This window comes from Aphis gossypii, chromosome 1 (genome assembly GCF_020184175.1).
Source record: "Aphis gossypii isolate Hap1 chromosome 1, ASM2018417v2, whole genome shotgun sequence".
Classification (NCBI taxonomy): domain Eukaryota; kingdom Metazoa; phylum Arthropoda; class Insecta; order Hemiptera; family Aphididae; genus Aphis; species Aphis gossypii.
In genome coordinates, this window is record NC_065530.1 from 40,788,759 (window position 1) to 40,806,823 (window position 18,065).

An 18,065-nucleotide genomic window follows, 5' to 3' on the forward strand; every position below is an offset into this window, starting at 1 on the left:
ATTATTACATACATCCGACGCTAAAAGCGTGAAACAGAAATAAACACATCGATTTTTTTTTTTAATTTTAATCTTCAGACTCGGAACAATGTTGGGTTTAAATATTATATTACACAATAATATTCGTTTGATATCTATATACATAATGTGTTTTTCGTGGATAAAATAATTCATGAATTCTTCATTTATGGTAAATAAAACATTTTACGCTTTATTGTAAAAGTATATGTATGTTGTAGGTATGCATTTACCATGTATAATATATAATAGTCTACCTATCCGGACATCCTGTTTATACATTTATACATGACAATAAACGTGAGCAAAGACAAAATCTACAGGTTTCCGTAGATTATTAATGTGTTACTTATATCTATACATCACAAATGATCATTGTTCTTTGTAATATTTATACGTTGTCGAACATTTAAATAATATTAGATATTAGTATACGATAAAGCGTTACGATAGGTAGTTTAAAGGTAAATCATTGAATGGTTTTATATAAGAAAAATTGTATTAGTTTTTTTATTTTTTAATAATTCACACGAAACGGGCAGTGACACAGTTAGCGAAAAAACTGTGTGAAAATACCAGAAAAATGTCCTTTTTTGGTTTGGACCCTTATAGCTATCTCAAAACATTAGAAATGCATCTGTTCGTGTTCCCATAAGAGGGGGACTCGCCGACAACAAAAAAAGAACCATTATAATACGTATACATATCGGTGTCTTCAGGACACGGGACAGAAACTCTACCTGCCGTATATGAATGGCGTGTGAAAAATTATACAACCAAAATGAATTTAATCACACGAGCATTTGTGTATCATACATACATGATATATAATAACGATATGTATAATTTTTAAACCCCCTCTAATATTATTAATTGTGTAATATATTATTGTGTTGTCGACCACTGGCGGCTAGTATTCTTTCAAGTCAAACCGCGTATAGGTATTTGTATAATATGACTATATGTAATTAGTAATTACCTTGTACAATTTCGAAGAGTAAATATACACAGTAAATCAAATTAGATAGTGTTTTTATTTTTTTTTCATTACGTGTATAGTTTCTGCAATACATATTGTCAATGAAATAAATATTACGTGTTACGTATTAATTATCTATTAAAAATGTACGACAATATTGATTTAAAATTCGCAGTGCTCATCGAATTTCATTATACATAGGTACTGATATAAATTATAATTAATATTATATAATCTCGTACCTATATAATATTATTAGTTGACATAATTTATTGTTTGAATAAAATTCTGTACGTCAACATTTATAATAAAATATTATACAAGTAGGTGTAATTAACCTAACATTAAAATGAGATTAAAACTATTCCAACGACTGTATACTTAGAGTGACAATTGAGTTTTTGTAATAAATAACGTAAAAAACGTAAAATACAATACATAGGTATAAGCTGTAAAGTGTAAAGGTACTATAGTACCTATAGTAATCGTAGAATAATCGATGAATTATAATATTACTAATTACCGTTTATCACTAAAAAAAAAAATAAATATATTTATTATATTCAACTCAAATAACGATAACTATTAAGCATCACAATTATATACAGTATAAAAGTATAAAACATACTCTTTTACCCTTCTTATTAAGCTTATCATCCGTAGTTTGACTTAGATTTGTAAAATAAAACGTTTACTAAGTATTAAAATTATGTATACTATAGACATTATTATAATTTATGTCAACGACTGTTATGCGACAATGACAAGTGACGCATTGTGACAACATATTATTACCATTCATTACATTAATATATTTATGGTATATAAATAGGTTAACTGATGATTTGAAAATATGATCTTACTTAATATTTAAATGTTTAATGTTAATATAATATTATACATATGGTATCTACATCGTACATACTATACATATTATATTATTATACTTATTAAACAGGTGGTATACCAAAAATAAGTAAGCCTTGACAATGAAAACGACAAAAAAGTGTACCCATATTTTTACTTTTTAAACATACGTTAAACGTACTGCAACAATGGACGATTCATTGGCCAGGTATGTCCGATATTTGATGCCTACAGCTAAGTAGTACACGTTTCGTAAACAATTTACTCAACTACTGAAAACTAAATGCATTTAATGAATCACTCCGAGTATAAACCAGCTGTGACTCAGTATACTCAGTATACCTAAATAATGATATTGAATTGATATACGATAAAACAATATGAGGAATTTAAATTACAAATATAAAAATCACGTTGTATAAACATTATATTTCCTAAAATATTATTTAAACGGACAAGAATTTCAATAATTTTTTAAATATTTTATAACTGTGATTTACACAAATTTATCAGGTGTGTTAACCACCGCATAAACAGTTAGCAATAATCAGTTATGACCAATCTTTCCCAATTTTATGAGTCATAGCCATGAGTTTCTATAACCAGTGTTGTTATAAGTGAAGCATATGAGTAGGTATAAAAATAATAACAATATTGTTACGCACATACACGCTGCCAGAATGGCATAACACAATTTGAAATTTGAGTAATTGTTTTCCAAAGTTCGTCAAATAATGTTATAATAATATTCCATTGTTTATTTAAAATAAAACGATGAATAATGATTATTTTAAATGACGATGGCAATCAGAATTTTGATAAAAATAATATGATACCTATACATACTTATATCAACATTTATATATTTTTAAATAAAAAATATATTTTAATACGTACAAATAATAGATGTACAACTGGTCAAAATAAATGATAATCAGAAAACCCGAATAGATAAATTCTCGGATAAATTATTTATGGATATTTTCAGTTTACTTGCGTCATAACTATGCTTATATAGTACCTTAATCTTTCATAAAACACACAAATATGCAGATTTTTTTTTACAGAATAGTTAAAGAAAAATACTAAAAATCTAGATAATAATGTGTATTTATAAGTATGCTTTAATAAGCGAAAAAACTTAAAAACCTTATAATAAACAAAATTTTGATTTTGCATTAATTATTGTATTCAATGAACTATACATTTAAAAAAAAACTCAAAATGCTAGAGGCGCCTAAACCTAATAATAAAATTAAAACACTTGCATTTTTTAGTCTAGATAGAATATTTAATATAAAGTATAAATGTATCAAGAAACAAATATTAAACAAAAGAATATTAATAGAGAAAAAAATATTTTCCTTATTGTAACTTTTAACCTATACAATACAGAAAACCGAAAAACTAAAACTTAAAATTAAAAAAAAAAAACAAATTGAGTATTTGAAATTAATAACATACATACAGGTAAATAAAATATATCTTAATATTTCATTCATTGAATCCATTTAATTTGTTTATACAATATATTGAAACATGTTAATAATAGTTAAGGGACAGCTGGTTCAGAGGCTAAGGGGGTCAATGGATCTCTGAAGACTTCAAATTAACACGCACCTACGTATTCTAAAGTTTAAATTTAGTGTTTTCAAAATAATTATTTATTTACCCATATTAAAACTCAATTATTGTACGTCCTCGTATATTTAAATAAACGAGCGTAGATTTAAACTTCAGAAACTCAATAGGTATTATTAATATTCGAAGGTCTGCGCGCATCGCTACATCAGTAGTATATAATTGTTCATAACATTTTTTTTTTTAGTTCGTGCAAAGTTTTCACAAATAGAATACCTACTACAACACGTATTATACTATCCATTTATCCACGAAATACGCCCATTCCCGCAAACTCGCGATTTATTGATATTGACCATATTATATAGGTATATAATACGTAATTTTTAATAATTTTGTCATATCATGTACTCGTGCGTATACATATTTTAGATCGTAAACGCTGGTCGATGGCGTACGTAGACAATGATAATCGTAAAATAGTATCGAATTCAATCGAAGCGAATAACACGGTTGCACGCGATGACCGACAGCCGGGCGTGAACGGCTCCTAAACACGACGATCGGGTAACCATCGAAACAAGGTGTACCGCCTCTGCCTCCGACTACGATGACGACGACGACGACGACGACATTAAACATTCTAACGCGCTACACGCGTATATAATATTTTTTATTTATTATCTAGGCATAAGGTACGAGTATCTACGTTATTTCGTCAGTATATAGGTACAGCAGACAGACTTGCACAAACTGCCGTGTGCGTACAAACCGAACGAAGGGCAGGCGGTAACGACAAACCTCGACGGCTACAGACTACTATACTACGCCTACACCGCGACCATATAATGCACCATAAACACACGGCGTTATTATTATTATATAAATATATATATGTATCGACGCAGCGGCCAGATGCTCAACCCAGTGTACAGCGATGCTCGCTCGTCGCGCAGCTGCTCCGACACAACAAACTGCAGCACCGGTGGCGTGTTTTAAAAATAGCATTCCCCCCTCGCGATCGTTGGGGTCGTGTAAAAAGGTTTTTTTCCATGCGTGGACCTGCTATATTATCCGGACCCGCCGCCTGAAATAGAAAAACACGAAAATCGATTTTCCCGAGTACGCGTGATAGATAGGTATTATAGAAGATACCTACGCACAAATAATGTATATATATGGTACCTATACGTGTACGGCCGCATCCATCGCAGTCAGCCGTTCCCCCCATGTGAACGACCTCGTGAAAGCCCCCGCGCACAAGGTCAACCGGCGGAGAAACATTCTCGGAGAATAAATAATAAAATATATACATATATATATATATATGTATATAGTAATAAAACGAGAATATCAGCTCCGCGTTGAGACACGATTGCAGAAAGACCGACGACGCCGATGGACCGGAATGAGAGAGAGAGAGAGAGAGAAAAAGAGAGAGATGTGATAAAAATCCGTCGACAAAGAAGAATATTCTTTAACTACTGCGATAGATCGCCGTGGTTAGTTTTTTTTTCAATACAATTTTTCGGTTAGCACAATTATTATTCGTCGATACATTATAATATTATGTAAAACGTATTGATAGATTTTTTCGTTGGTTAATTATTAAATTAACTGCAAGGCCGATCAGCGATCGACACAATGGCAGCAACTCCAGTCTGATGAACAGTTGTTTTTTTTTTTGTTAAATCAACCGGAAACGTGCAACGAGGATGATGTGTGTAGAAAAACATTTGTTGGCGTGCCTATAGGCTCACAACGAGGAGGCTGTTTGCACGGAAACGTTAACGGATGTCGAGACGTTTTCTGTCAGAGACGCTACATACGAGACAGGACGTGAACCGTGAATTATGCAATAGGGGTTGAATGGTGCATGTGAGTATGTGTGTGTGTATAAATAGAGATGCGTTTGTGTGTGTACAACTCTAAAACGTGTAACACAAAAGACTGCAGTGACGACATCGGGCATATATCAAGACCAGTGTACCTACCTACATTTATAACCTATACCGATCTCGCGGAGACTAATACGAGACTACGATCATTGATCAACCTGTTATAATAATAATAATAAATAGGAATCCGATAATAAAAATAGTACCTATATAGGAGACGGTCACAAACGGCGACGGATTTCGTATACTCACCCCTATAAATTTTACACATAATGTATCTAATACATTCATCATATACATATATTACGAGGGGAGTGTATACACTCACCCTTATAATATTATCCATTGTCGTCGTTTGAGAGAAAGGGGGAAGTAAGACAGTAGTTATAGGTACCCATATAGCAACACGCTATTTTCTTGCACACCGCGATCTCAAGCTGTTTCGGATAAACGAATGGGAAACGAGAAATATAAAAGCGACGGATATCCTGTGGGTTCTCGTATACTTGAGCGAATTCATCGTTGTTATTCGATTCGGACGCGCATTGCCGCAAATTATTGTGTTAAGTGAATTGAAAAACAATTACTTCTCATTTCCCATACTCGATATTTATATAATATGTATCTCATTTTCGAAACATAATTCATGGAAGTGGAAAAAGATTCATTTTTTACCGCCTAAAGTTTATACTATACTGTCTATACACTGCAGTAAATACTGTAATTTTTTGCAGAAAATACATTATGTTTACTTCGTTGCTTTTTTCTTATTTATAAAAATACATACATGAAAAATATATACGATGAATTTATAATTTGACGTGCCCAATTAGGTGGATATAATTAGTTCTGTATTATGTTTACCCACATACATTTATAAATTTTATACATGAAACCTGTGTATAGGTAATCAAAAACAATAATTATAATTGTCTGAAGTGTGCATGTTTATTATCAATAGTGAGTATTATATAAACATTATAAACGATATGTTATATTCGTGTAAACATTTCTATTACCTTAAAAAGTCGCCATCACAATAATATGCATAGTGTGCATGTCCAACTTTTTTTTATAGTGGTGGGGTTACGTTGTAGTTCCCAGGGCCCCTACTATTTGACAAAATACAAACGCCATGGCCGGGGAACATTCTTTAGCACAGTGCTAAATATTAAATAATGAGAATTTTAATTTTTAATTAATTGTTTACGTTATGATTTATAGTATACACACTAAACAGTTTTAATCAATTTATTGGTTGTGGACTAGCGATAATATTTGTTTATAACCATTGTAACGGGTTCTATGAATAGTTTATTAAAGCGTATTCGAATCTTCTTGACATTTAAGACGATATACCTAAAACTTCGTCACTAATCGCCATAAAAAACAAAGAAATGTCACATATTTACCAATATTGACTTAATTACACATCGCTTGTGTTCTATTAAAATCAAACAATAATATTACACATATATTTGAATAAAATACGTGATTATATAAATAGAACTGTTGTAGTAAATAATACAGATCATATCAAGTATAATAATACATAGACAGAGTCCAAATTTCACTACGCAAATAATATTACATCCAGGCAGATTCTAGTATTTCAATTTAAACGTAGGTATTTGTGGAAGAAATTCAAAATTTTTGTTAAAAAATGAAGAAACAGGAAACCAAAACCCATCGGCGAGCCCAACGGTTAAGCGTTTGCAATATATTCTATATAGAATGCATTAAGATGCCAATATTAACGACTAGGTATCTAGACTATTCGGGCTATCCAGACGACACTCTGGTCGTTCAGAGTCTAGACCAGTGATGCCTAACCTCTTAACGTCAGGCTATAATAGAGTAAAAATATATTGATTGTGTGTGAACCACCAATATAATACATTTAAAAAGTACTTCATCAATATGTTTAATCTATCTATTATACATTTTTTTTTTTTTGAAACAATTATAAACATAAAAATATTTCGTAATAAATATAAAAAAGGAAATATAAATATTTTAGTGATTGTATTATGATGTATTTAGGTTAATGAATGAGCATCACTTGTCCGGACAAAAGACTGCTACTCCTCTTTAACTGTTCCAAGTATACGGAGATACCTATAGACATGATCATATGAACCATAAGTTCAATTGACTTTTTCACATCATTGAAATACACTTATGTTGGGCCTGATAATTATTTAAGACGTCTTAAACAAAAACAAAACAAAACAAAATTTTACAACTAGAGGAACCTCGACATAATGTAACGCATATAATTACATAAAATCAGGCAAAACATAGAAACGAAACCAACTAACATAATATAACAATGCAATGTGTAATATTCTCTTACCGCACACGCTATTGACTGTACAACGTTCACATGGTCCCAAAACTGTTTCGACATCGCACGCGAGAGACGACATTTAAGGTAGTTTGCAAGAAACGGAAAATTATTGCACAACTATTATAGGTACCATGAATATTTTACAGAGTACCTAACTTACCTACATTTTTTATAAAACAAAATTAACCTAACTCCGTAAAAAGTCAATTATTTTTATGGTCGTTAAACTTTTAGTTTTTTTTTTTTTAATTAAATGTGTACCTTAACTATTAATTCGTAATGCACGCAGGCTGTAGTTTGGGTAACTAAACGTTTGTGTAAATTAAAATGTCGATTAAAATATTAAATCAAGGAATATTATAGTTTCGTTTGAAGTTAAAATCGTCGAAAAGCATATCATCATACAGAACGATCATATTTAAATACGATTTAAACTCGACGTATTGTTTTTAAAATCAATTATAAAAAGCTAAAATCGCTAAAACGGCTTCTTCAATAAACATTTATCGATTTACGGTATAATTAATAACGAATTAACCGACTATTTAAGGTATAGCATAAAAAAAATAATAACTTAAATTTTAATCGATTACTTTTTAACTATAATCAATGCGCCCCTCCTCCCCACCAAAACCGTTCGATCGACGTAACGCGAAACGCGTTGTGCACAACCTGCCGAGACGTAACCGATGTATTTTTATCTCTGTTGTCCCTCGCGAATCGCAAATAAAAAAATCTTTGTTATATTACTATGTTTTATCGATAAAACGCCCATCCACCGCAGGCCATATTATATACATACATAATACAAACAATGTGCGTGTGTGCGTTGGGTGTATTCTCGAAACGTGAACACAATATAATACGATAATCTTATAATATTATAAAACGTAGGTACACATTAATACAGGGAATAGTAATTTATTTTATTAGCATAATAATATTATTATTGCACGACGGACTACCGAGACACAAGGTCGCACCCAACAGGTACGCGTGTGCGCGCATATTATATAGAAACTAATAATACTATTACGGTAGGTATAATATAATATTACGGTCGGAAGACCGATGTACGGTCATAGAACAGATGAAATTCGTCTAAAACGTGTCATCTGTTCTGTTGCACGCGGATTTTCGATCTACCGTCGCCCGTAGGTAGAGAGCCTATATTTATTATTATATAGGCTCTCTACCCGTAGGTATCGACGTCGATAACGACGTGCCCGCCGCTGCGATACAGCGGTACAAAACGATTAACAAACGTCCGTCGCGTTAACGCGGTCGTGGTCGTACCTTGGAAGATTTGCTGTGCCGACAACTGGCCGAACGCCGGAAATTCGAGCCCGCGTGACTGCCGACCCGGTCCAACGGTTCGTGATGCGACGCCGCGTTACCCATGACTTTTGGGCTGAACAGCAGTTTTCGCGAAAAGATTTTCTTGAACGACAACGGCATCACACACACACGCACACACGTCCGGACGACGCGAAATATAAACACCACACGAGGAACGGCACTACGCACCACCGGCAAACGGCACCGAAACGGATCACGATTTGAACACGTCAGAAGACATTTGCGGATAAAAGAAACGCAAAACCGAACAGCGATTAACTACGACGGCGACGTGAAATATTATGAATTATTATTATTTTATCAACTTAACAGAACGTTACGATACTAAATAACTAAATTATTATCTCCGACGACGCGCGCGCACGAGACTGTGGAAACCGCGGAATTTTGACGCGGACTCGCGTTAATCTTACTATTATCAGCGACGTTGGACGGGGGAGGGAAAAAAAAAACGGCGTGATACGAAGACGCGCGCCAACGACGACGACGACGACGGCGACGGGCGACTGACAAACGACGGTTACAAACGGACCCGTGCGACTGGCGAGAAAATTTCGTAACGTACATTCCCGGAGGACCCCCTCCCCGCAACCACCGCCCGGCCGGGCACCCCAACGGTGCGGCGGTGGCGAGTAACCGGTTTCCACGGAGCACGCGGTGGGAACCGGCAAGGCGGCGTTCACGCACACGCGACGCGGTCCGCCGCCGCCGCCGCCGAGAGCCGCGTAGACCGCTCCTCGACGGTCGCTCCCACCACCAAAACCCCTCCGAGACAACCACCGTGTGTCGCACTCTAACCTACGAGGCGTGCACGACGCGGCCTGACCGTCCGACCGTTTTTACACCCGCGACGGATGTAACCGACCGACGGCGACGGCGATTTCAACGGATTTCTGTACGGCGTACGCGAGCAAAAACAAGGGTGTGGTACACCACAACCGACTTTTCGACCATTGGCCAATATTGATTGTGCTGCCGTTCGGGCGAGACGACGGCGATGCGTTGGCGTTGTCCCAAGTCCCAAACGACATTTTTGAGATACAGGCGCACTTAAGGGAAACGACTTAACGAATGTAGTGTATAGAAACTAGTTTGGAAACGCGCACCTATGCATAAACGCGAGTTATACGTGATAATATATTATGGCACTTATATAGGCAGAGGTTATAAAATACAGTATACGAACTTCTATATTATATACGTATAGACAGTTACGTAGTATGATTGTAGAAAAAAAGGGTATTTACCTCCCCCGAAATTTTTAAGGGTAAGCAAAAAGGTATCATTGTTTTGCCTCTCTAGATTTGTCAACAGTAAAAGTCTTTAAATCATTTGACTTATACATTTATAAGATAAAAATAATTTTTCTTCAGATTATATATTGCTTACTCATTGTATCTAATAATATAAATTTCACATTTCTCGTGATGTATAAATACGCTTAATGCCGACATAATATTATTGTCAATGTTACTGTATTAACTGGATTACAAAAAAACCCAATGGTATAATTTCCTGAATTATAATTACTGGATTGTCCGCATCACATTTACCTAGAACAATTAGTATTTAGAGAAGTATTAAAGCTTCTTTGTTTATTAACTTAATAAATGCACTTGATATTATTTAACGATATACGGATAGGTACTCACGATTTGTTTCCAATTCATAAAATGAGTTTTAAGGTTCGTATAAAAATCAAACAATTAGTTTATAGTATCGATTTTGATGAACAAATTATTTCACCCTCTAAGTTTTTTACCTAGTTACGCCACTGCATTAGGCATTACAATTTATAACAATATCGTTTTAATCTCTTAACGTCAACACGTCACTATTTTTTTTTTATAATGTCAATGTAGGTACTATCATCGATATTTTAGTATTTTTCAATAAAATATTGCCTTCGTCATTAAAAGTTTCTCAAAACCATTTATTGTGCTGGAAAATAATTGGTTACAACGTACAAATTCAGAAAATATTTATTTGAAAATATAATTTGCAAGTTATGTAGTCACTAGGAAACGTATTTCATTTGAAAAGTGTATTCACTGTTATAAAAGTAGATATGCGGTTTTTGTAAATTAAACCAGTGGAAAATATTATTCGGAATCTTATTTTATATAAAAACATATTTTAATTGAATAGTATTGGCTCGGATTGCCTAGAAACACATTTTATCGGAAAATTATTCGTTTGGAACATTGGAACAGTATATTATAGTCCAATAGGTAAATTTACCCCAATATACCTAATATATATATATATATATATATAGATAATGTATTAATGTCAAATATCAATGGACAATGAAATATTTTTCATAAATAAAGTTCTGAACAAATTAGATTTTGACAAAATATGTTAAGTAACTTCCTAAAACACATTTATATTTATATATAAATTTTTCCATTACTATATTTTCTATACAAATACAAATTACGTTTCCGAGGGTATTTGTTTGCGACATGGTGACATAATATTATATTTCAAACAAATTACGATTCCAATGTTATATGATGCAATACAAATTCAATTCCAATAAATAACAATAAATGTTTCTAACGAGATTTATTTTTTCAATAAAAATACGATACAAACGAATACATTTTCAACTTTTTATGCACACCTACTTGATGCACTCGAATACTCGATAATTAATAAACATATTACATATAACCTAACCTAACCATACATACTATACATACTACATAGGTTATGTATATTGTATATTTTACATGTTATAAAACATCGAATTTCAATTAAAACTTTAAATTATACGTTTGTTTTTTATTAAAATCGATTTGTTTTTTTTTTTAAGAAAAATCAATAACTTTAAAATGGATTTTGTTTTTATGCCTATAATAGGTAATATTTTACGTGATCGCGTATGATATTTAAATCATATGATATAATTTATTTATTTTGTAATTTTTAATTTAAAAAAAATATTATTTTATAATAAGAATAAAAATATGGAATTAAATGAATATATACGAGTTAGTATTGAAAATATGCTATATTTTAATTATTATTTTTAAAAAGAATTAAAAACTATAAGGAAAAATGAATTCTTATATAATATTATCTACATATTAATTATCAATTCTCAAGTAAAATTTTAAATTATAGACAAGTATTGTACATTGGTATTTATTATTCTTCAGAATCTGTGTCAAACATGAAAGTTAAATCATTTATCAAATCAATTTCAAATTTCTAATGTTTTTATTTTAAAAGCAGAGTACCTATGATAAACTTTGTTAGTTTTAATTTTTATTATTTTACTTTTTATTTCAAATACAGAAATAGTCTAATCCAGGAGAGAAGGTGAATAAGTCTTGCAACTTATAGTAAACCACAAAAAACCCATTTTGGATATGACATTTAGCTTAAATATTAATAAGTGAAATGTTGAATGATCTATTAATTTTGTTATCAAACTTAAAGGTACGAACATTTTGTGTTCTCTCATCGAGTTTTTATATTATTTTAATTTTTAAACGAGTTAAGAGTATGCAATATATTAATTATTTAAAAATGTTTATAATTGTAAATTGACACATTATTAGAAATTTATAAATATAATAACCATAAAATAAAAGTTTAAACGTGTTTAAAATAATCATATTATATATGTTTATATGGTTAGTGATTTCGACATAAAAAAAATAGATTAAAGGGATTACCTAACAATTATAGGTACTTTTGACGTGATACCAATAAATATTTTTTATGTCAATAAATCTTAACACTAGTTTTTCTTTAACCTTCTCGGAGGATTTCCTGAGATTGTCGCAGTCAAGGTCAGTAGATTTGAATAATTTGCAAAGTGGGAGCGACAGAGTTTATATATAAATAATAAATATTTAGATGTTGCTACTTCTGAGGCTGTTTAAATTTTGAAGTTCCATAGAATATATATTATCATTTAAATTATTATTATTTTTAAAAAACACGAATATAGTCATAACATGTACCTATATGAATTCATCTTATTATCCCTATTTTGTTCAGAAAACTTTATCCCAATTTATTTTTTTGAATATTTTTTAGAAAATTTCCTTTATAGATATAGGTATTATTAGTATATACCTAATAATTAATAAGTATTAATGTTTAATAGAGGGACAAGATAACAAGAATAAACGAGAATAATATTCATATTATAAAAACTGAAAATGTAAAACTAATCAAATTATTTTTATATATGATTAAATTTAAAATATGTAGTAAACAATAATAAATGTACATAATGCTGGACCTAAAACTGTAATTTTTCTTATACAATGATGAAAACCTATACTGTGTTTTTTCATTATAAGTCCATTTTACTGTTATTGTACGGATCAGTGCTTTTATAATACTGCAGCGAATAGTAGGTAATAATTGAGACGTTATATTGTAAGAGTACCGTTTTTACTTCTAATTCAAGGACTTTAGGTATGTTCCACTACAAGAGAAGACATAATATTCAAAATACGTATATTGCACTAATTTTCATACTAATAAACACTTATCTTTTAAAATAATAATGATAAAAACTTAATTGATACTGATTAAAGTAATTAAACCCTACTATATAGTCTTTATAGTTTCTACTAAAAAAATTACGTAAAAATTCATATTATACTTAGGTATCTTTACAACAATACCGTTATATTATCAGAGCATATTCAGAGTTTCAAAACCAAATAAAGTCTTGCGGCACGTGTTTTTATTGTTATCGTTATTCGGTAAGTACTAATATACTATGTTACAAAGATCTGAAGCGTAACTCATTTTAATCATCATACTTCAACTATATATTATTTACCTAGCATGAAGGTTAAAATGAAAAAGTCGTAATATTAAATTCAAGCATGAATCAGGCACATACATCGAACAAATATTTGAATAAAGGTGGGGGAGGGGGTATAAATCGTAATCAATATAAATTATAAATTAAAAATTATATATAATTTTAGGAATATGCTGATATGGGGGTTAATCCCTTTAAATGACTCCCCGTTAAGTACTTTGAATTATAATACGTTAGACACGTATTATAATAAAAAATACAAATATTTTATAAAGGTTAGCGGTACACACTGCAGCGTTGGAGGTAAAATTCTATTGTTTTTCACTGCAGCGGTTAATTGTGACCGGCTTATAATTATTATTTATTTTACTGTAGAAACAATAAATTCAGTAAATAATAAATTACAGTGGCGCAACTAGGGGGGTGCAAAAAGGTTTTTAACACCCCCAAATTAAAATTTAGCACCCGCTGTTTTTATATCTAACTTTTATTATTTTATTGATGTACCTTGAATGTTATGTTTTAAAATTATAAAAAAATTTAATTTAATTAAAATTTTGAATAAAAATGTAATTATTTGGTCGTAAGTCATATCTTTATAATTCATTCCATACACGGATATTCCCATAATATTGTTAGACGATTAACGATAAGGACGATAAAGTATAGATTACGGAGAAATATATCGAATATATATATATCGACTTACGAGCACCAAAAAGCACTATATCTCTGTGGTGCATTCACATATTTAGCACCCCCTATTTTAGAGGTCTAGTTGTTCCTATGAACAAATAAAGCGATATCATTTAAAAGTTAAATGTTTAACATAGCGGTTTTCTTTTTTATTATATTCCGTATTTTTAAACCTATAAACAGTATTAATTAAACAACTTTAACTAAATAATTTGTTAACGTCTTTTGTTTAAATTCTGAAACTGTTTATAATATGAATCGTTAAATTAGGCAATGTCATAAATGACGATTATATTATGTGCCATTACTTGAACAGTTGAACAGTTGGATAACATAAAATATTCACTTTCACACAACCACATGCACATTTCATCTCATGTATGTAATATTGTAATCCAAAATGTCAATACCTATATCGAGAAACCAATCTAGTTTAAAACTAACACAATGAGAGAGGGGAGATTTATTTTCAAATATTGTTTATTGCTTCATATATATGGTTTACTATCACACACATATTATATATACTATTATTATGGTATATATGTATCACTATACAATGTAACTATAAATATTAAAATCTATATACAACTAACGGCCTTGACCAGAATATAACGCGTTTCACATTTTTCTTAGGATTTTTTTCTGTAACTAAGGCTCGAAACAAAGCATGGAAATGATTTTTTTTTATTTCCAACATTGTAGGTGTGTGTAAATATTTTTTGTTCTTTTTCAGTTTCTAATTAATATCACTAACACAGCATTCTGTATATTAAATATTATATACCTAATCTATACACGAGTGACATAGTACCCATGTACATGACCATGTCCATAAATGATATTATATATTCAGTGAGACATTAATTTCTAATAATATTTTGCAGGAAATATCAAAGCGTAGATTTATTATTATTTACTGTTTATAATATTTTAGGTAATATTTTATAGCTTATTACTTATTAGGCACTTGGCTATTTATTATATAATAATATGTTAGCATATTAATATCCTATAATAGAGTATAGAGTAGACGTATAGCCTGATAAATCATAAAATAAAACTGCAGAAAATTAAATTATTTTAATAAGAGTACAATCATTCCACACACTCAGAATTAACATAGTCCACACTTCGAATAAATATTACAAAATCGTATTTTCATTAGAAGGGTGGGTACAGAATATGCAATTGAAATCTCCTTTAATAAGCAATATGTATACTAAAATATTTTAATGTAATATATAACAGTCATTAAATAGTAATAGAAATAAAATTAATTCTTATTTTTTCAATAATTTGAGATCTCTAAATTCTTTGTTAAATTGATAATGAATCAATGTTTATTTATTTTAAAATATTAAACCTTAAATGAATAAATCAAGACAATAATCGAATATAATATACGTTTAAACTCATTCTTAGCTCGACATAATTATAATTTATAGCTTATTTTTTTGTGTAGGGATACAATTCAATTATATTTATGACTTGTTCAATTTATTTGTTAATAAACAAATGATTGAGTACCTAACGTGTTTACTATACGACCTACATATACTAAATAATATGGCTAATATGATGGGTGTAGGCGCCATTATAAAATATTTAAATATATGATACAATACATAGACATATAGTGTGAAAAAATAATTTGATTAACTCTACTTACTAATACTTAAGGAATGGCAAGGGTTGGGTTGATTAAAAAATTATCGATTCCGATCCTAGTTTGATTGCTGATTTCAAAATATATGTCCTCTGTACTTTTAACGATTTTTTTTTTTTAATTATTAAATGCAAGTATGAAATTGCTTTTGATATGAATTGACTTTGGGCAAGAGTTATAAGTTAATATAATATTCCTCCTACTCATAATATTGTATTAAAATAATTAATTAAAACTATTTCAAATAACATTAAATATTACAAAGTATGTTTATGAAATATGAATATTATATATTAATAGCTATTTATATATTCTTTTAACTAACTTAAAACAAATTTTGACTTGAATAAATATTATATAAAATATTTTATATTGTATATAATATGTATAGCCGTATAGGTACCGGTACCTATAATAAGGTTCATAATATACAGGCAACTCTTGAAAATAATCACGTGTTTATTCAAGTGTTACAAACAAATTTTCAACTGTTCAATTTTTATCACGCTATACTGCTACCTATAGTACCATAGGTACCTACTGCTTATTTTAACAACAATAAACAATTCAAATAGACTATTGAGTTCATTTAAATACAACTATAAGCTATCTACTAGACACGAGCAAAATAAAATTGTAATAGGTATTATAATACTATAAATTATAATATTAGATAACTAAAATACCTATTTAAAAGTAATAATACTCTATATAACATATATTAAAATCTGAAATGCTAACAAAATTATAGATGATCAAAAATAATTTTCATTTTCATGATGAATATTATACATATAATATTGATATTGATTGGGTGATTTTATAATGAAATTGAATTGAATTAATACTTTTAATTTTTTCAACCAATTATAAATTCACATTTCATTTATGTATATTTAATATATGAAAAAAATAATAACAGCAATCAGCATAATAATCTTAATCCTACTTTTAAATTAGGTACAGCTCTTAGTGCTCTTTAAAGTCAAAAAACAATTAATTTATACTTATACAAATAAATCTTCCAAAATATGAATACGCTATATAAATATGTATTAGCTTATTAAAAATTACTCTTGTATAAAAGATCGCAATTAAAATATTTTACATGCCCACTTTAGTATGGTAAATAATGATCGATAAGAGATATTCCCGATGTATGATTCATTAATAAATAATATGAAAAATAAAACAATATATTATATTATAGTGTTAAGGTTACTATAAATAAATCATATTTATTAGTTATTACTTATTAGTTATTAATATACAGGTTATACTGACAAATATAGTTCACCGCGTTCTCTAATATTTATTTATGTTGTGTTTATTTATTTATATTATGCTCAATTTAAACTGTTCATTGTATGCAATTTTGTACATAATGTTGGTTAATTTATGTTCAAAAGAAAAAAATAGTGGCCCAATTACTGTTTCAACATGTATATTATTTTCTTAATGAACAAATTATATTATTAAATTATGAAATTGTTCGACGGTCGTTTATTTTAGTATGATTGAATGATGATCCGGTTTATAAAAAGAAAAAAAGATTACATGCGCACAAGTTCTATTGCTAATAGCTTAAATAATTAAGGTAGATGACTATTATTAGGTAATCGCTTATATATTTTTTTAATTATTAATCTGATACTAAAACATTAATTTTATTCATAACTTTGATACCGATTATAGGTACTAACATAATAATAATAGCTATACCTACCTAAAATTAACCAACATATTTGGGCTTTCAACATTTATTCAAAAAAAAAAAAATTTTTTATGAGAACTATGATCCGTAATTAATTATTAATTATATAAATATACATAATAATTAATACCGA

At 29.8% G+C, this 18,065-nt stretch overlaps 1 protein-coding gene across 5 annotated transcripts in view; it reads right to left on the reverse strand.

Moving 5' to 3' along the window:
- The window catches only part of LOC114123512 (protein numb), a 35,381-nt gene that overhangs the window by 15,699 nt on the left and 1,617 nt on the right, over positions 1–18,065 (reverse strand). For 2 of the 5 annotated variants that reach the window (XM_027986520.2, XM_027986519.2), the window contains exon 1: positions 8,990–9,603. The exons of 1 other annotated variant lie outside the window; for it this stretch is intronic. In XM_027986520.2, the coding sequence (XP_027842321.1) occupies positions 8,990–9,151 (162 nt within the window). In that variant the 5' untranslated portion in view covers positions 9,152–9,603. Of the gene's footprint in view, positions 1–8,989; positions 9,605–18,065 lie in introns of those variants that run through there. 2 more of the 5 variants (XM_027986517.2, XM_027986521.2) reach the window with 2 other exon arrangements.